Raw genomic sequence first — 21,785 nt, 5'->3', positions numbered from 1 at the left:
GTGGGACTATAAAAATATACTGTGGTACCGTCACCGAAATTACACTGTAATAGACAGACATTGAGAAGTAAATGTACTGTTAAATCTATGCCCAAAGTTGGTGATGGACAAGGGGGAAATAAAGATTTGTGTTGGGAGAGTAATTACATACACATGTGTTATAACAGGGAGATGTCAATCTTCTGACTTCTCCTGTAGGATGAGGATGTGATGAGTTTAACGTTGGCCTGTATCGCCAAATACAAGTACCAAGAGCAATTTTCTTCATTATATTCACACTCCAAACGTCAATAAACACCTAATTAATTTTGTCACTTCGAAATTCTGAAACTAATCCAAATACTGTCCCTTGATTTACACTACCACACTCGTCTTAAAATAACACTAATCTCGTTCAATTCAAAATCTTAGAATGATCAACTTTGTTTGTGAATTAGGACCACCTACTGTGCTAATTAAAAAATTGATTGATTTTAATAAATTTGTCAAATACCTGCACTGGTAGCTATATGTCTACTAAAAACTCATTCAACTTACTACCAGTTTATAAATTGAAACTAAAATCCATTATTTTCCCTTTAAAATTGCGTTTTTGATCTAGACCAGGAATTAACATAGTGTAAGCTATGCCTCGTGAATAAAAAAATATAACAAGATAAATCCCCATGGGCCTTTTTTTTCTATTAATCTCTAGAGTTTTAAAACCACATTGTTGAATATTCTTAAAATAATTAACTGCTGGCTCCAATAATTACAAGCTCTCCCTAAGAATAACAAAACTAAATATATATGTACATACTAATGCAGAGGATGTTTACTTTTTATGTATGATTTTCCCCGAGGTAAAATATGAGTTTGTTAGCATAATTGGTTCTTGTCTGAAATGAGATAGCTGTATAACCCAGCTAAGAATCTGTAAAACTCGTTCAGTGCACGGTAGTGCGCGTTTTACCTGTAAATGATTTACCACTGTAGACAGGTGGTAGACTGATGAGTTCTCCTTATACAGTTTCTCAATTATCCATTCATTAGCATGTTGTTTGTGTGTCATTGTCTATGCTCATTTTGATCATGTAACCTTATGGAAAAGGAATTGTAACTATAGATATATAAATGTTATCTAGGAGACAAACTTATCTCCCCTTTAGTAACATTTAAAAGATTTAAGGGGTATAACTCTGAAAAAAGTAGAGGCATCTTAGGTATCTTGTTCCCATAAAGATTGCACACATCTATACTTTGTAAGGATTATTGCCATTAAGTTTTATTGATATCCCTCCAGTAGTTGAGGAGGAGTAGTTGTGGATCGTTAGGAAGTTTTATAATAACAGCTAATGAAGCCAAGAATGCCAGATACACCCAACATAGGAGGAGCACCACTGATCGTTAGGAGTTTATATACCACTGGCCACTGTCATACAACACCACCTGGCCACTGGTCATACAACACCACCTGGCCACTGGTCACACAACACCACCTGGCCACTGGTCACACAACACCACCTGGCCACTGGTCATACAACACCACCTGGCCACTGGTCATACAACACCACCTGGCCACTGGTCATACAACACCACCTGGCCACTGGTCATAACAACACCACCTGGCCACTGGTCACACAACACCACCTGGCCACTGGTCACACAACACCACCTGGCCACTGGTCACACAACACCACCTGGCCACTGGTCACACAACACCACCTGGCCACTGGTCATACAACACCACCTGGCCACTGGTCACACAACACCACCTGGCCACTGGTCATACAACACCACCTGGCCACTGGTCATACAACACCACCTGGCCACTGGTCATACAACACCACCTGGCCACTGGTCATACAACACCACCTGGCCACTGGTCATACAACACCACCTGGCCACTGGTCATACAACACCACCTGGCCACTGGTCATACAACACCACCTGGCCACTGGTCATACAACACCACCTGGCCACTGGTCATATACCCGCTGTGTATAAGATTGGGGTAAAACTTGGTTTAGATATATAGACTGTGTACAGCCAATTTTGGTCCATGTGAACTTATCATCTGAAGTAAAAACAATTCACATGAAGGATAGCATGCTGTTGTATATATGTATAGCTATAAGGGTTGACTGACAAGGGCTCCATGTTAACCCGAACTTTCAAAGGGTAATAGAAAGAACAAGTTTTCACACTCCCTCAGTGCCCGATAGGCCAACCTGTCCTACACCTAAATATAATTGGTAGACCTGGGGATTCTGCTCTGGTGTTAGTGTTATAGTTACCATTTTATCAGAGCCCACCTCTTCTGGTGTCACTGAGTACCTGATAGGCTGAACCTCCTTGCCCCTGGTGGGTAGACCAGGGGATACTGTTCTGGTCTCAGTGTGTAAGAACCTTGGAGCAATGTCTGTCATTTTCTCTGACTTTACCATGATTCTATGTACACAGACCATCGCTACAGCTTTCAATAAATAAAACAGGTGTTCATGTTATGGAGATTCCCTCAGAATCGGTTTACGAACAGTTGACTTCATGTTAACATTATATACCATATATAAAGTCACCTATAATAATGCTAGGGTATAGCTTAACACCCTGAAAATGCAGCTGAGTTGAGTGGATGTATCTTTTGAAAAGTAAGAAAAGGTGTTATTTTATTGATAGCAGCCCATTCTATATTACCCATGAATACTTTCTTTGGCTGAAGGTGTTCCATGATGACGTACAGTCGAGAGAGATGGAAAGAAACAATATGATAGTAATATCATGAAACTGACAGTACACGTAAACATTTACGGTGAATCTCTGAACCATTCTAAAGGGCAAAGGGCAAGAGAGCTATCCAGCTTCAGAAACCACAATCAAGACAGAAGGGCATAGCGGCTAATTGGATTCTTTGCTGAATGATAATGATGTTCTATGAGAGTTTTGATACTATATGTAGGTTATTTGTTGTACATTCATGGTAACAAAATGTCTGTAATGAATGTTTACTGATGAGAGTCAATCAAGATGTTTTCAGAATATCTATAATAATCTTTGATCAAAATTGTATGCCCATGCAATGCAGTTGCTACGCAACTCCAAATAATTTAAAGACCACACAATGTGTGCAATATTAAAACATACCTTATCAATAAAAGCCACATTATGCAACACTTGCTGAGTTCTATAAATGGAAGTCATGACTGTTCTAAATTCATGCATCACATGATTTTGCAACTTTATACAAAAGTTTTTGATTTCAGGTTTGAACTTTTGTTTTAGCTCTCATTTTCCACCTTCGGTACTTCATGCCATATGGGAAAACAGCTGTAGGGTAATTTCTACACCCGATAATATACAATGGACCTTTGATACTCACAATCTGAATGGGAATGTCAGGGAACAGATTTGATTATTGACTTTGACTAAGTAGAAGGAATTTGGCAGTGCAGAAAAATTGCAATATTAAAGGACAGTCTAGACTAGGAAATGCAATTGCCTGGATTATCAAGGATCAACTGTATCAATATTAGAATGAGCATCTTCATGAACACCTCATTGAGGATATTAACAGGCAATTTACCTTTTAACAACTTCATCGTCGGTCCTGGACCCGTCCCGACTCTTTCCGACACTTTCTTCAACAGTTACATCATCATCACCATCTTCCTGGGCCGCACACAGACCTACAAGGAGTAAATTTTATAAATATTAGTGTTACAGTATCGTCAGTGTATAATTACATCTTACGTAACAACTCAAATGTTCCATGTCAGAAAATTTAGTATACATGTAGCAAACTTTTCAATAGGTATTCTCTTCCTCTAGAAATTTTGACTTCCCATTTGATGATCGAAACCTATCTAATTTTGCTCACAAATGACACCATTTGTCGACTTTTGTCTCATTTAGATGGATACATCACTCTGTAAAAGTGATGTGGCTAGACTTTTGTAGTCAGTTTGTTTTCTAAAGCCAGTATTTTTGTATTTTGTTTGAAATCCTATACATCTATATTTATATTCCCCCTGAAAATGTACATCTTTGCATCTGATGAGGTTCTGATCATAATGGCTAATAAATTTCTTTGTTTTGACAATTCTTTATTTTGTCCCTTTTTATGATGTACCCGATATTCCTTTTTTATGATGTATAGTATGATTGCATACAATTACATAGTGGATTCTGCAGTCAAGACCGAATCTTTCAGGAATTTTATCAGTACAATATTGGATGCCTAAACACTTGCAATTGAACTTGCATTTAAGTCAATGTAGAGATAAGAATAGAAGATTTGAGATATGGAAATTAAAGTGCTACAGGTTAAGATTACAACAATATCAGAAAGTTTGTTTTTTTATATCTTATTCATAACATTAGTAAATATACTGAATTGAACCTCTGATGTTCTTATGTTGGTGTATCAATCCTTGAGGCAATCAATCAAGACGTATGTCAATTATGCATTGATACAACAAAGCATTACATCACTTTGGCCTAATTTTACCCTCTGAAGTCTGATAACAAACTTGCATACTCTCTGATGCATGTAACATGATATCATCGATCTTTATTGTATAATATGTTTTCATTAAGATTACAAATGCATGCCCCCTATCTACAACTTAGAACTACAATGGACTGAACTAAGACCATTTAATCATTAAAATGAAAAGATCCTGGTCTACTAGGTTTTCGGTATGAATATCTGGGTCCAAGAATATTCTTTGTTTCATGAAGAAATCCCACAAGCAATAAAGTTCATCAATGGTTCTTCATTTTGTTTTTATCAACTGTATACTACTGAAGTTACAGTAAATTACAGGTGCAAAAACTGAAATATTTTCAAAGTGTTAATCACAAAATCAAACCATATTTTATTACGCAGTATCTGCATGCAGACATGTACATTTCTTAAAAGATTTGGGGATACTTAAAATTGATCTTGGGGGGTGATTTGGGGGATAAAATAAGCTGACATGTACTTTAACCATCTGTATCTGTTTACCGGTCCCCTGTGGAAGCTCAAGCATAATGTACTAAGTATGTAACACATCACTAACATCTCATATATATAGTATACCCTGGAAAACCTTGGCATGGATCTACAACATGGCTCTCGATTATAATCTCCCACTTATTCCTACCAACAGTAAAACAGGCTGTTGTGTAACACATTGCCGTCTTTATATTCCCAAAGGTTTGAACGCTTTTCACTTTGGGTGAACGATAAAACAGTGAATACGTAAAAGCTATACATCAAATGGCAGAAAGCAGCATGATCACTGATGAATATTAACTCAATTACACCTGAAATTTCGTAATGATCTGCTCCAGGCTTTGAATTAGAAGAGTTCAATTGTGTCTTTAGGGGTGAATAAATTAATATCACAGCTGACAAATCAAACACCTGAATACTTTTCTATAAGGAGGAAGATTTCATTCTTTATCTCTATACCCTGCTAATTGATACATTGATAACATAAGCTCAAAACACTCTAATATGTACAGTCAAAGATTTCTTGACTCTGAGTCGAGTGTGTCGAAGAATAAGACAGGAATCCCATTGATTTTGATTGAAGAAGATATAAGGATTTGTGTATTAATTAGTACAATGCATACATCAATACGGTTTTAGAAAGAAAGAAAAGAAAGAAAGAAAGAAAGAAAGAAAGAATACTACTTTTGTTGATTACAGTTGAGAATGTTAAAGGTTTACATAATGGTTATGAATGTGTTTCTGTGCTATTTTGTCTGCCACTGTGGCTGATGTATGCCAAGCATGTAGGTAATCGATTTGTGTGATAGAAGTAAAGAGATGAGAAAAATGGACTGATCAGGAGTGAGGCATCATGTCAATCACACTAGACAGGTGAGCCAACTCCATTAATGATGGTCATGTCCAACCGTATCCAACAGGAACAAAAATGATAGAAGGAAATCTAAATGTATCTAATGGCAGCTCATCATAGACATAGGTATATCGGTTATCTAAGTGTCTACAACAGTCCAAGCACACAGAAGTCAGATCCATGGTACAGTACTAGTCCTAATGCTATCTGTCCTATCTACTAGATCCCAGTCCTGTTTATAATCATACCCAGCTGAGAGCACCACTCACTGTCAGTATCAGGTAGTTAGTACAGACCTAGACAGTGGTCATCCTACCCCATAGGTACACCCCCCTCCCTGGACATCGTGGTCATCTACCCCTCTGGACAGTAATTATCTTATAACCCCTAGACTCCCTCATTTCACAAACCTTTACTGCACCTGTTGATTGACCTCAAGGCAGGTGTTATAAGGATTTATCTGATTCCCTTTAATACAGTGTATCATTTCCCAAAGCATCAAAATTAAAGTTGATACAAAAGACGTTAGGAAAGTTCTATACTATAAGGGAAATATAATGACAATATATTACTTGGTGTGTTTGTCCCTGCATTTACAGCCAAGGTCATTCAAGGATAAATCAGGTTTAGGAGGTGGAGGAAAGTCATAGTACCCAAGGGAAAACCACCAACCTGTGTTTATATTCACTGGCATCTCTCCTACATAGCATGGTCATAGCTACCCTTGTTGTTTGAGCTAGTTAACTATTTGGCGTTAACTATTTGGCCGAGAGTAACAACGCTTTAAAACTTCAGTTTAGGTGTATTTTATGAAATGTATACCTGACAAAAGTTACATAACCCACCGTAGACCTACAACCCAGGTAAAGCACCACAGACTCTAGGGTATGTGTGTATGTATGAACTCTGCAGACTATGGTGCCAATGTTAAGACAACTTACAAAAAAAGATGTAATGGTGCTACTCAAAATTTGTTCTGGAGGACTGATACATCTGCTTCCACATTTCACATATCACATTACATTGATAACATGATCAGATAACAGAGTTACATAACTAAACGTAAACATTTGTGTATCCAAAATTTCTGTATCTTGATCCGTCAGTATTTTATGGTTTTGTATACCACTTAAATGCTGTAAACCAACGACCTTTTGCAACTGTTAAATTTGGTGATTTTTACTTCAAAACAAGTTCAAAGATATTTAATTTTGAGAATTTGAAATAAAAATTCCTCTTGATATAAGCGTGGAAACTATCAAATCACAAAGATAATCTTTCCCAAATTTGATTGAAAAATTCACAAACGTAAATCGTATGCAAAAGAAAGTTGGTTTACAGTATGTGTTCTGAAAACGTGAGGAAAAGGAGGAAGGTAAAAAGGAGGAAGGTGAAAAGGAGGAAGGTGAAAAGGAGGAAGGTGAAAATGAGGATGATGGGTGTTAATTAGGTTAATATTGTACTAGTAGCTTAGTACTTCTTTTGAGTGTAAATATATATCCAAATAGAAAAACCAGAAATGTCGTCAGAACCAAGTACTGTTGACAAGTCGGGACTATTACCCCAGAGTATATATAGTGTCCTCATCAGTGGCAGCTCTAAGTCTGATCCAAACGACTGTTGATATTACTGTGTATTGTTTACATAAACACCTCTGTTAATTGTCTCTTTGACAACATTGACAAGTCTCGAGTCTCGGGAGTAAATGTACCGAGGACAAACCAACCATACCACCATCTTTATTTGATTATATAATGTTCCAGCGGAACCTTGTAGATCGTAAATCTTTGTTCTATAATCTTAACGCTGATTATGGCACATAAACAATTTGCACCTGTTAATGAGAGAACACAATCCATCATGTATCATCAAACCAAGAAGAGGTATGTGTGACTATACGCCAAGATCTATCCTCCATCTATTTCCCTTGACCTAAATATATGGGATGTCATACTAAATAGGATTTGTCACCTCAATTTTTTTAGACAACTTGTTAAGATCAACGATGACTGCTACCTTGCACTAAATGCCATGCTACCAATTAATGGATTAATTATTGAGAATTCCTATTTGCTTGTACGTAAAAGAAAAAACGCAAGTTAAGCAACTACCAGAATGAACCTCAAAACTCCAGTTATTAAATTCTAACACACTAACCATTTGCTGTGTGCACTTACGCTATTTTTTTTGCCCATATGAAAAAATGTACATATAATGAACTTAATCAATATTTAATTGTACTTGCATGCATTTTCTGCAATAAAATGCAGTTACAATAAACACAATGACAACAAATTCATCCCAAATCATAGTTAAAATGTAACGTTAGGATTATTTTCATTCCCTGTCAATGTTCCAAACAGTTGGGGGTGTGGTCATGCCAATTCTTAACGAATAGACTTTTGCAAAAAGACACCCAAGTGTCTTGGAGTTGTTTTCCACTTAATACAGATCTAACATTTTTTAATTGTTGTATCAATAATTCTTAAATTACTTAATAGTGAAAAATTATCGATTGTATAACATGATACTGTAATTTGAAATATGAAAATTGAAATAGGTGCATTAAGGTGTCTACTGTTGGTAGGCGATATTGTATTCTTGCTATCTTGCAAAACAATCGGTGTTAACAAATACAAAACATGGGCCCAATACACTGGCTTCGTATGCACGCGAAGACTGAAGCCAGCACAAGTTATATTCAGACTACGGTAAAGACAAGTGCCGGGGAGGGGGTTGGTAGCGGGGATGCCCTTGTAACTTTTTGAACGCCAACTCATTCCTTGTTTAACAACAACGTAAAGATGAACAATGTGGATAAAAATAAGATATTACAAGTGCAGTAAATAGTTCAATGAATTTTTAAGGTCAAAATATGTGAAAATTAGTGCCACACGCAAAATGCCGGTTGAACGGTGATGTGGAAAGGGGGGGGCAAATGAAATGTCTAAAAATGCACACAATTTAACCTTACCCGACATTAAAATAAGTCCCAAGACACCTATATACAGTAATTTCCACCTCATCTTCCTCTCGCCGGTGCAACCCTCGACTGTTGTAGAAAAATGCAGAAAAAGAGAAACCCTAACTGTCAAAACATGTGTTGATTGACGTTATAGCCTGACGAGGCACACCGTTCTGAGGGGATTCCCTTCCTTTGACTGACCAATCAAACAGCACCACGATCAGTAACTTGACCAATCATCCACCAACAAGTACAAACCGACGTCTCTCAACTTGGCTCATGTTGATTGGTGGGATTTTCTGCATTCCGACTATGCCGAATCAGGGCCTCTTCCGTTTCCGTTTTTGTCGCTTATGTTGTTTGAAAATAATATTTTTACCGGAAGTACGGTTAGTTTACATGGAGATGTCACTCAACAAGATCTCAAGCACTTACTGTCAGTAATGTGATCATCTTGGATTCTATTCAGCTGTGCCAACAGGTAAGGGTTACCTATAGTACAAAGATAGAATACTGATTCAGCGGTTGAGCCAATTGAATAAAATGTAAATCTAGTGTTAGCATGAGGTGACACCATTATTTACAGGTAACCATCGGAGCAAATCAATTTTGTCACCCTCACTCTGTCATCACTTGCTAGGCCTAGTTGTCAGTAGAGGCATTTGTCCTCCTGTGTTCACTCTATGGATAGCATTTTGGTCATTTTGCTAATGGAAGACACTAATTGCTAAAATAAAATATTTATTGCTAAGCCTTTCTTTTTGCTGAATAAGAAAATAAATTTGTAATTTCATTTCTTTTTTCATTTGATTCAAGATGGAATTCAAGTTCCTAAACATTTGTCATTCCAAGTGTTACACTGAAAAAATAATGGCCTGGTTATGGCCTTGAGGAATAGGGAGGAATATGTGGAACAGTATGAAAATATCATGTTCTTTTATTATTTTCTTAGTTTACTTTTAGCAATTAAAAGCATTGCAAATGTTGCCCTATGCGCTATTGTAGATATCATAATTTTTAAAAAGACAAGTTTCTTTGTTGGGCACGTTCTACTTAAAAACTTTTTTTTGTTTGCTAAAGAAAAAAGAAAGGTTTTAGCAACTTTTGCTAAGGTGTTTTTTTTATCTAGAGTTACCAGAGTCCTCCTATTGTCCAGTTATGGGTTAACTAAGTCCACTTGGTCTCCTACTAGACAGAAAGATGATTTGTGTATATACAGGGAAGCTGGATAATTCATTTGTTTAGACAATTATTTACAAGCAGTTTTTATGAAAGGAAAATTATGTTCATAAGCGAAAGCCAATAATAAAAAAAAGATGATCGACCATTTCTCAATTCCACATAAATGATGGCAATGGAGATTAATGTCATATGATGTAAAACTACAATTTATCTGTCATATTTAACATTAATCTGAAACTGTGACGATTTCTCAGTCATATTTTGCAAATATTTTTTTTTATATCTTAAACTAAAGGTTATGACATTGGGATTCATTCACATACCATGTGATACCAGGTAAGGTTTGTACAGGACAATTGCTTCTATTGGTGATGGAATGATGTCAAAAGATGATATTCAGAGCTAATGTCATTTCAGCGAGAAGATTACAATTAGTTACATTTCATCACCACTAGAGATACTAGTCTTGCATAAACGTTATTTGGTATCACATGGTACATGATTTTGTCCACTTCAGCTTCCTTCATCTAGTATCATACTGTCATCTCATGACATAATCTTCAACTAGACAAAGGCTTTATTACAAAAACAATGTTATATATCCTATACATACAGTCTACATTTATAAAGGCAAACATTCATGTTTCAACATTCTGACATCATGCCAGCATCATCGTTAGATTTCATCATACATTTTAATTAAATCTAATACCAAACATTTAGATTCAAAGCAAAATCTTAATTTCTTCAATTTAAGAAAAGTGGTTTTGATTGATTTATCTAAATTCCTTATTTTTCCAGAGTAAACTTTGGACTTTTCAAACCCTTCGCATGTTAGGTTTCTTGGAATTAATGTAATTCTCCATGAATTATCGGGATAAAAGTGTGCTGCATTATAACTTTAAATCTGTTTATTTAAAAAAAATCTTTATATAACAAAAGAGGAACAAAGAATTTTCGTCAAGTCTGAAATTTCAATATGCTTCATTTGAATACATGTATATTGAAAATGGTCAGATCCAGAAAGATGCCATTTAGATAAATTAGGGAAGTTTACTTTAAACTTAAAGACATTTATTTAAATTCAAATTTTGTGTTCTTTGTTTTGCAACTTAGAAAGAAATTTTAAAATATTTCATGTTGAATAATGTCACTTCATTATTTTCAGTTTAAAGTGTATGTTGTACAAAAAAATTGTTTAAACAATGAAATTGTGAGAACTTTTGTCTTTGATAAGCAATGAAAATTGTTAGATTTGTGTTTGATTAGCTATTTCAAACATTTAAATATTCAGAACGATGACTGTTTCTTTGTTGATGGTTTAAACAAGAGAAGAATTTGGTTGTTGATGTGTTGACACAGGAATGGCGTGACATTATCTCCCCTCCATTAAGCAATATCTACACTAGATGTACATTAGATATTATTATCATCATGTGACAAAGACTCGACCAATTGTTTGTCTTCTAATAAAGAACAGACAACAGATTGTTTGCATTACTGAACATCTAATACACCAGAGGGTAAAGAGTGGTACGTGTGGGTAAGAAAGAATATCATCACTCGAAACTTACAACATATACACACAATGTCTGCTTTATTTTATACAGCACTCTGGCCAGGGTTTTTATCTTGTCGGTCAGGATAAATCTATACACGTGTATATATTGTCGTTCAGGATAAATTTATAATTAGTTGGTCAGGGTAAAATTTATATATATAGTCGGTCAGGGTAAGTTTATATATAGTTGGTCAGGGTAAATTTATATATATATAGTTGGTCAGGGTAAATTTATATATATAGTCGATCAGGGTAAATATATATACATATAGTTGGTCATGGTAAATTCATATATAGTTGGTCAGGGTAAATTTATATATATATAGTTGGTCAGGGTAAATTTATATATATAGTCGATCAGGGTAAATATATATACATATAGTCGGTCATGGTAAATTTATATATAGTTGGTCAGGGTAAATTTATATATAGTTGGTCAGGGTAAATTTATGTATATAGTCAGTCAGGGTAAAATTATATATAGTTGGTCAGGGTAAATTTATAGATATATAGTCGGTCAGGGTAAATTTATATATAGTTGGTAAGGGTAAATTTATTTATATAGTCGGTTAGGGTAAATTTTCATATAGTTGGTCATTGTAAATTTGTACCTGTAATTTGCTGATGTTGATGGATTTAGCAATGATTTGATGTAAGATTTAAAGATTTCCATAATGAAGTCCTGAACATCCATGACAATGGAGCCAGTGTGTAGCCAAATTAATTGACCATCATATTCTATTTCTGATATGTAACTTAAGTTAAGTATTACATGACTGTTGGTAATTGACCCAGTAATTAATCTTTATTGTTATTGTTTTATATCTTATCAACAATCATGAATTAATTGATCCATTAGATAAGCACATGTATATTAATGAATTAGGAAACTGAAATTTTCCTTAGCAGAAAATCTCAATTGATACGATTTGTGGTCTGCCTGTATAATTATAGGTTCAGATAACTTCACTTTCTCTGGCTAACCTTTATTGTTCTAGCCATCAAACTGCTAGATAAAATATACCATGAAGCAGAACTTAATTATACATGTATAGACCAATAGAAATGATAACTTCCTGTTCGGTTAGAGTTTTTTACGATGGTTTGTTGACCCCCAAAATGTACTGAAATAAACAAGTAAGTACAATAGTACAATATTGGTTTGGATTAGTGCATTAATCTGGATGATCTCTACCCATTGCCCGTTTGACTTAATGTTTGTGATAGTATTTAGGAGGTATATCCTTGGTGTTTAGCTTTAAAGGATCAGTGAACGTCTGTGTATTAGTCGTCAGGTCCACCCCCTCACAACACCAAAGTCAGATCGTGTGACGGTAGATTTACAAGGTGACCACATATACCATATTTTCCGAAGTATAAGCCACTACTTTTTTCCCCGGAAATCGCGAGTGTGGCCTATTTCAGTATGACTTACATGTGGACAAAAAATCCAACGATTTCATTACAGTTGTAAAGGTAAATTTATTTGAATATCACCATTATTATATTTTGAGATGAGTTGAGTATTTACATCACTGGGGATGGTTTTGAGTTATGTCCCCTTAATTCCCTTGGAGAATCCCCTAAACAGTTATATGTAAGGGTCTTCTACACAGATATGTAACCCCTCCAAGACATATTACCAAAGTATTTAACAATGGTAACATGTTTCTTCCCCTGCTATAAAAAAACCACTTTGTATTTTTGGAATATGGATGAAATGATTTTTGGTTGTTGCATTACCAGATTTCATGTTCCTTTTTAAAGGGTTCTTACACATGCAGGGAAGACTGTCCCTCAATAGGTTTTTGAAAGCTAGACTTACTGTTAAAACAAAATGGCGAAATTTGGCTGAAGTTTAAAGTAATGGCCATAAAGATTACATAGATTATCTGAGGTTTTTGGAAATAATTACAGATAGGGTCAAGATCCCAAATCTTAGTCAAAACATACTTGAGGTTACCTGGTACATATGAAGTCTCAATGTAGTAGAATGACCTATCAAGGTTTTAAAATACAATTCAATACAGTGTACTTGGTATTAAACTACAATGTCTATAACAGTGTACTGGTTTGAATGTACTTTTCATGTTAAAACTTTCAATTGTGTGACCAGATTACTTGGGTTGTTGTACCACACTGAAGGAAATATAAAAGCATTTCAACTGAAATAATTCATTTTAAACATACTAAAGTTGTCATTAAAGTTTTAAATCCCTGGGGTTAAATTTTTTATTTGTATATGAAAGGTCATAGGGTTGATAACATGGCCTGGTATTTTCCTGTGGTAGCTGAGATTTAAATTGTTCTTTTCCATCTCTACCTGAATCTAAAAGGAAGATTAAAACAGATTCACCCCTGAAAATACATTTTAACTCTTCTATTTCCAACACTAGAATTGTTCATTATGAAGTTTCAGGGGTGTATGACTTAAGTTCACATACAAACCATCCAAAAGTGCTTTATACAATAAGAAAGTGGCAAGACTTTCATTACCAAACGAGAGAGCGTTCCTTTATCGATAAACAGTGGAAATTCACACCCGATTGAGTCAATATTCTATTTCCTTTAATCTCATAATATCTTTAAAGCATTCTGTGGAAAGTGGCAAAAATATTGACCATTTCAATGGAAAATCCAACCTACAATAGACTTGATGAATAAAGAAAGTACCTATGGTTTTTCCCTTTGTAACAGTTTTAATTAGCTTGTTCTGATCTTTATCTTTTGGTTAGCTAATGATAGTATTAGCCACAGGTTTTAAAATGATGTTTTTTTCCTGGCCTTTTTCAAGCTTAGACACTTACTGGGTTAACTTAATTGAAAATGTCTCCTAAAGAAAGAAAATGAGGACCCTGGCAAGAATTCTGGCACAAAATTTGATACTCAGCTGGTTGGAACTATGTATAGCTGACAATTGGTTGATACCTTTAGACTAAACACTTTTCAAATTAAAGTTTATCTTAATTAAGAAATGAAACAAACAAAAAAATTGCATTTTTTTCTATATTGCTTTTACAAATAATCATAAAAATTGTACAAACATGCGAAAAAACAGATCTAGAGGGCCTGCCAGGAGTTTTAGGGGCTTACAGGTCCCTAGCTGGTCATTAGTGTCGATGGCTGTTTTTTGAGGCATCATTGATCACTACCTTCATTGTTTTGAGATCAATATTCTGTGTGAGACAGGTAAACATTAATTACAGGTAATAGCTCGCTGTAACACAATAGAGTTCCTGTCTGGGTCTTTGACAGGACCACCGAAGGTCCCATCAGCAGCCATTATTGGAAACATCTAAATAATGATTTATTGGTTTCAAAAGGACTCATATTGTTTTGAATATTTCACAGGAAACTTTCTCCTCGTATATACTAAGGATGGGTCTGTTATTGTCATAAATTCTGGTATTCACTAGGTATTGGTTGTTGTTTTGTGGACAGGAAATGTAGCTAGGGTTAATGGTTTAGTGTAAGAGAGGGACACAGCTAGATGCTGCAGGCACTGATCTTATCAACATCCTGACTAAACATCAATTTGTCAAATATCAATATTAAAGTTTTATATAGACTTTTTATCAAGTGATCAGCTTCAAAAGTTGGTTCGATGGCAGGTTTATTGTTGCCTATAGGGTGGGTTGGTTAATTGATAAGGTTTGACGTCCTATTAACAGGCAAGGTCATTTAGGAAGGGTGCTCTCCCCTGTATGTAATGTGTTGTGCATCTGAATGTCTGTATGTTTTGGGAGACTGCAGTATATTTGTGTTGTGTCCTCTTGTAATATTGGAACTCAGCATTTTTATAGTGCTATCTCACTGAAACATGCTGTCAAAAACACCGAATAGCACACCCCACTCAGTCACATTAGGCAAAAAAAATGCCTGTTTACGTTTACCGACCAACCCTAATTTTTTACCCCCAACCCAGTTTTCTACGAAATTTTTTTATTAAAAGTCTGGATTTTGATCTCAGACTTTGGTTCTGGCCATTACTTTAGAGTGAAAGACACTAAAAAAAGCTGACTTACCAACCCTATTTTTTGTGCCAATGTAACCCTAAACGGACATATTTTTTTGTTTGGCCTTATATTGACAACACTCCCATAGGGCCATTATAAGGCTTGTGTCCTCTCAAGTTATGTAGAACCTTAGATGGGACAGTCACATTCGTCTAATTCAGTCAAACAAATACATGTAGACATATTGTACATAAATGAAACCAGGTATGGTTTAAGAGGTGATGCTAGTAAGACACTATACATGTGTCTCTATCTATTTGTCAGACAAGAGGTTAAAGGTAAGAAATTTTCAATTCATAAAGTGAAACTCATTATCTTTTATGTGAAACGGATTTAACATGGTTAAAAGCTCAACAAAATCCTTTTACCTAGTAATACATTATGAATGAATAGCATCATAATTTGGCTCCATGCTGTAAAATTCTTAAACTTTATGTTTAGCCAAGGTTTCAGCACAATGACATGATAATGGTTTAATTTACAGCTTGTGAAATAATATAAGCAGGATGAACTTAATATTGAGACTTGATCAATATTGAAAGTCTTTTTGACTTGGTAACTTAAGCCATTTCCTTACCTTGTGAAGATTTTAATTTAAGTTTAAAGGGATACATTAAAAAACTGAAAAAAATTCAAATAAGAAAATGTTCCTTGTAATGTTGCTTAATCACTTTTGACAGTGTGATAGAAAGGTGAATTGATTTATGAGTCGAGGGTTTTAATTCATGTACGAAGGGAAAGTTACTACATAGACAAGTTATTTTATTGGACTTTTATAATAAAGAAAAATGGATGATGTTTATTGGAATCAATAATATTTAGTACTATTCTGTATTAGGAAATTGACAACCACACATATATACCCACATATATATGTAATAGGAATATTTCAATAGATGGAACTTTTACGGGCACATTTGATGTATATAACCAGGTTTTATATAGACCAGAGAAGTGGTTAATGAGGTATAAGGAGAAGTACCATAAATAACCCTGGGACGATGTTCAGTTTATTATCACCCTTATTGATACAGGTACTCAAAATTCTGTAGATAGAATGTCCGAACCATACTCAAACCATGATACAGGTACTCAAAATTCTGAAGATAGAATGTCCGTACCATACTCAAACCATGGCCAGCCAAATCTAATTCCAAGGTGGTGTCTTCTGGATTCCAACATGATTGTTCATACATGGCCACTATTATGTTGAAATAGTGAAAACACACTTATCTTGTGTACTTAGATAACTGTCTTTCCATGGTCTTGTTGACTTTGAATATATATGTATTGATGGTAACTCTAGAACAAGAAAAGTTAATGTGCAGGGACAAAAGTGTTATTCTTGTAGGTTCTAGAATTTGTTAATGATTTCATCAAAAGAACGGGCAGCGGTGGCCGAGTGGTTAAGGTGTCCTGACATATTACCATAAACTCTCCACTTCTGGGTTCAAATTCCACGTTCGACAGTTGCCAGATATATTGATTGCTGGTCAGTGGGTTTTTTTTCGGGTACTCCGGCTTTCCTCCACCTCCTAAACCTGGGACGTCCTTAAATGACCGTGGCTGTTAATATGACGTTAAATCAATCATACCATATCAAGGATTACAAAAAATATCAAAAGGCCTTCAATTATGTAGTATATAATAGAAATAAGATTGGTAAGGTGCTAAGCTAAGAAAGTCAATAATATCAAGCTTTTAGAAATATTATACACAATTTCTTAAGTAATCTTAACATCATAACATGCCAACCACATAAGCGTTATTGAAATAAGATTTGATAAATGAGGTTTATCGACAGACAGAAAGAAATTAAAAGTAAAGAAATGGTTACATCTACAAGATATTAGTAAGACATGTTTTGATAAATGAGGTTTATCGACAGACAGAAAGAAATTAAAAGTAAAGAAATGGCTACATTTTAAAGATATTAATAAGACATGTTTTAATTACAAAGTACCTTGATCCATAAGCGGTAGAATTGATTTCTCATAATGTTGATAATGCATGTACGGAATAACATGTTGGTGTTTGTAGACGTAGGTCTATCAGAAAGTATATGTATACTAGGTAAACTTAAAACGGCTATAGATACGATTATAATATACGAGGTATACTTTCTGTATTAAACAGTCTACAAGAGGAGGTACAAACATGTCTTGTCAGACAACACACATTTCCATGTATCTAGGGTTTAAGAACTTTAATTTATAGGATCATACAGGAGATTTAAATGTATCGTGGACATCGGGTGGAGATACTCGGGAACTCTTTTGTGTTAATACATTAGATAGGCATGTTCTGCTAAAAGGTAACTTTGTGTTTGGGTTAACAGGTTTGATAAACTGCTTTAAGGTGATGTATAGTGTTGTGTACAAATTTTAATTCTGAAGGATATAAAGGCAGTTTATCTGTGAGTGAGCATTTTAGTAATCATCGTCAGCACTGTCATGAAGTTTTGACAGTAAACTCTGGAGTGTAGCTAGAAGCCTGGAGTGTTGGAGTGTTGCTAACACTGAAATCGCTGTGACATTTTGACTTTGGTGTTTAATTCCATGAAATGGTTTCGGTAGGTAAGTTATCTATATTTTGGTGTATCTATAATTTGGTTTATCTATATTTTGGTGTATCTATATTTTGGTGTATTTATATTTTGATATTGATATAGTGAAACCTGCTTATAAAGACCATGCGATATCACCAAATGGTCTATATACACAGGACAATTTATGTTGAAATTGATTTTCTCGGACCACCAGAAACTGCTTATAGGTGATTGCTCATGTATTGTGGGATGTTTTATTGAATTTTTGGTTATCATTTTTCTGTTTGACAGATGGACTGGCTGAACAGTTAGGGATGGACGTTGGTCAAGCTGAATCCTGAGTGAGCATGGTCCAGTTAGGGAACCTCCTTGACGAGGAGGAAGGGATCGTTGCAGTCGCCCCACCTCAAAAATACTCCCTCAGAAAATCCATCAAACCGTTCGTCTGCTCTACGCCTGATGATTTCACAGAAGAACGTGAATTTTTAAGTCAGAAAATATTCCCACAAATCAACGAGTTATGTATGATGCGTGGATGCCGATTTTCACCTGTGGATATTTCCTGGGGGATTCAAGACGACCAATTTGCCACAGGACATTTGTTGAGGCTAAACCTTGAGTATATTTGTAAGTGTTCACCATATTTTCTGTGCCTCCTCGGTGAGAGGTACGGTCCATATAGACCCATAGACTCACCAGCACTGCCAAAGAGAGTCACACAACTGCCTGAATACGCAACTGCTTTGGATCGGAATTACCTGGTGGCAGCTTCGGCCGGGTATAAGTGGGTCCTACAGGAACATCACCAGAACAACAGTCTCACCGAATTAGAAATCATCCATGCCACATTTCTCAATGACTGTGAATATTGCCATTTTTATTTTCGGCAGCCCGAACACCTGGATAAAAAATTTGGACATTTGTCGGAGGAAGCGCGACAGAAACTTAGCAAACCATACTTGCCTATTAATGAATACGCTGATCTTAATATCAGGGATTTAAAGCAGAGGATTGTTAACAAAGGACTACCTGTTAAATATTTTAAAGTGCTAGAAGAGTTAGGGGTCCATGTGCTGAAGGACTGGACAAGGGTCATAGATCTGGTGTACCCTCCACTGGAATATCCTGTGTCAACACTCGGTAAGTAGCATTAACGTTTTTACATAAATTTTCATCATTTATGGTTAGGGAAAGGATATTCAAACTGATGATTATCATGAAAGCACAATTGACTTTCTACATCACAGAATCCAATAGCTATATATAGTTACTCAGATTTTCATTTTGAAAAAAAGATTTGGGATTCTTTTGAAACTATTCTTGCATGGGTGGTGTATTTTGTACCCAAACTTGCCTGAGAAAAAGATTTGAAATCTGAATTGATAATTTTATTTTGACTACATATGTATTTGAATAAAACTTTCTTCTTGATACAATTCCGGCTCTTACCTGGCATAACAGTCCAATTTTTTTTTTCACTTGGAAAGATATATGACAAAATCAAGATTTGGAAAAAATAATAAAATGCGAATGAAATGGAATTGCATTAGGATCATTTATTTCCTGTGTAGTACCTTTCTAAAGCAAATACACAAATATTTGATGTAATAATTGACTTATAATTAGTTCGTCTAAAATGTTTGGATAATTTTTAAATTACTTTGATTTTGGCTTGAATTACTAGTAAAGGCTTTGCCATTGGGAATGGGGCAAAATACGACCCCAAATCTTGCAGAAAAAAGGCATGTATACTCCTGACTTTACTGACTTCTGACTTAAATGGCCTTCACCTCTCAACTAGCTACCATTCAAGTGTACAAGTCTTCTATATTTTATGTTATTACTTTATCAGAAACTGAGGACTACCAGGAATGGGTAAGCAATGCGATGTTTTCAGACAGCCGTCGTCAGGTGTTTGTAAACTCTATAGACATAAAGACTCTCCACGATGAAATGACGGCGTTCGCCAAGGAAGCATTGGACGATCCTCCGGAGGAAGAACAGGAAGAAATGGATAGATTTAAGTCATACTCTATCGTGACAAAATTAAAAAAGAAGTAAGTAATAAACTACTATGGTTAAGTTATTTTGTTTCAAAAATTGACAAATTCATGTTGAAAAAAAAAATTCAAAGCACTTTTTCAAATGTTTCAGTCCAGGATTTTAATGTAGATTTGATGTTCCTTTAAGGCTTTACAAGGGTGAGTATTTTTTTCCAGAAGAAAATTTCAATTTAGATGATATCTGATTTGATAAGTATAATTAGTTGCAAATACACTGTACTGTACAGTTTAATTAAATACATTCAAGTACTAATATATCCAGTCAGTCATTAGTCTGTAGAGATGAGTTGTCAAATTTGAGATTTTACAATACAGTTATTGTTCAAATATAAATAAAAATTTAGACAATGGAAGTGTGTTGATCTCCCCAAGGTGGAAAAATTTAACAATACAATAATTGTTCTTCAGCAGAAAAGTACCAATTAAAAACAAATAAACCTTTCTTTTTGTCAGTGTATCCTCTAAAGATTACATATTTACATGTATGTACCGGGGTGTATACTTTGGAGAGAATTGTAGACCATGGTTTAATTGTATTGAGTTTTGATGCCCCAAGGTGTATATGAATAATTTTTACTCAGAAATAAAAGCACTTCTGCCACTTTTAAAAGTGCTGCATAGTTTAAATACACAAACTGCTGAACAATTAGCAGATCTATTCTTTAATTAATGAAGTTATGGTTGATCTCCTTCAAAAACTGTATTTGCCCTAATAAACACCCAACTCACTTTCTTTCACCTCCAAGGAAACCACAGGAAGTCAAGTATAAGTCGATGATGCTGATACATGGTGACCGTGGCAGTGGTAAGAGCACGATCATGGCCAACTGGTTACCAGGGTTCATGGCCAACCACCCTGACCTCAAGGTCATAAGCCATTTTGTCGGTAGTAGTCACCGTAGTACGAACATCGCCGTGTTCCTGAAACAGTGCATCAAGGAGCTACGGGAGGAATACCTTAGGCCAGGTAAAATCATAGTCCTTCATCTGAATGTAGAATTTTGTATAGAGTGTTTACAATATGTCATCATTTTTTCTTCATGTTCAGAATTGGTTTAAGGCCTCAAATACAAATTTTAAAAGCATTGAATGCACTTAGAAATTATGACCTATTTGAAAGCTGAAAACATTAGGTATATTTATTATTGTACAATTACAGACTTATGATTAGGTTGATACATTGTTTTATCAACCCAAGAAATGTATTTATTGAGAATTAAATCATTATCCATATGTCACTATCTGTTGACAGACACAGCAGTGGATAAGCCACGGATTACTGAGGAAGATCAGCCGTGGAGTTTTGAGGAAGTATCACAGGCGTTTGTGTCGGCACTCTCTCTAGGCCCCTGTGTTATTGTTTTGGACGGAATAGATGAACTCGGACTCACTCTTAGCCAAACTAACAGACAGGTAAAAATTTGTCTTCTAAGTTAATTCGCCTATCAATGAAAAGTTAACTTTAGTGATTGTTTTCTGAATTGAAGATTCATATACCGGGGTTAGTGTTACAATCAAACATCCCTTAGCGACTACCTCTGTATAAAGAGCACCAGTTTAATAAGCCACTTTCAAAAAAGTTTCAAAATGGTGAGTTTCAACATAATTTGATGTGTGCA

The 21,785-nt window shown here is 35.2% G+C and overlaps 2 protein-coding genes across 5 annotated transcripts in view; one reads left to right on the top strand and one right to left on the bottom strand.

The window, feature by feature from the left end:
* Nucleotides 1–9,014, bottom strand: part of LOC138336890 (uncharacterized) — a 46,780-nt gene extending 37,766 nt beyond the window's left edge. Inside the window, exons 1-2 of the mRNA XM_069286508.1 lie at nt 8,806–9,014; nt 3,563–3,665 (exon numbers count right to left, since the gene is read on the bottom strand). Coding sequence (XP_069142609.1) covers nt 3,563–3,665; nt 8,806–8,857 — 155 coding nt within the window. The 5' untranslated portion in view covers nt 8,858–9,014. The remainder of the gene's footprint in view (nt 1–3,562; nt 3,666–8,805) is intronic.
* Nucleotides 9,015–9,154: 140 nt separating this feature from the next.
* The window catches only part of LOC138336877 (tetratricopeptide repeat protein 41-like), a 46,561-nt gene continuing 33,930 nt past the window's right edge, over nt 9,155–21,785 (top strand). For 3 of the 4 annotated variants that reach the window (XM_069286484.1, XM_069286485.1, XM_069286482.1), the window contains exons 1-5: nt 9,155–9,277; nt 18,395–19,243; nt 19,956–20,160; nt 20,913–21,133; nt 21,419–21,579. In XM_069286484.1, the coding sequence (XP_069142585.1) occupies nt 18,451–19,243; nt 19,956–20,160; nt 20,913–21,133; nt 21,419–21,579 (1,380 nt within the window). In that variant the 5' untranslated portion in view covers nt 9,155–9,277; nt 18,395–18,450. Of the gene's footprint in view, nt 9,278–17,972; nt 18,128–18,394; nt 19,244–19,955; nt 20,161–20,912; nt 21,134–21,418; nt 21,580–21,785 lie in introns of those variants that run through there. The other variant, XM_069286483.1, reaches the window with a different exon arrangement.

The sequence above is a fragment of the Argopecten irradians genome, chromosome 12, assembly GCF_041381155.1.
Source record: "Argopecten irradians isolate NY chromosome 12, Ai_NY, whole genome shotgun sequence".
Classification (NCBI taxonomy): domain Eukaryota; kingdom Metazoa; phylum Mollusca; class Bivalvia; order Pectinida; family Pectinidae; genus Argopecten; species Argopecten irradians.
This window is presented reverse-complemented; position numbering and strand designations above follow the sequence as displayed.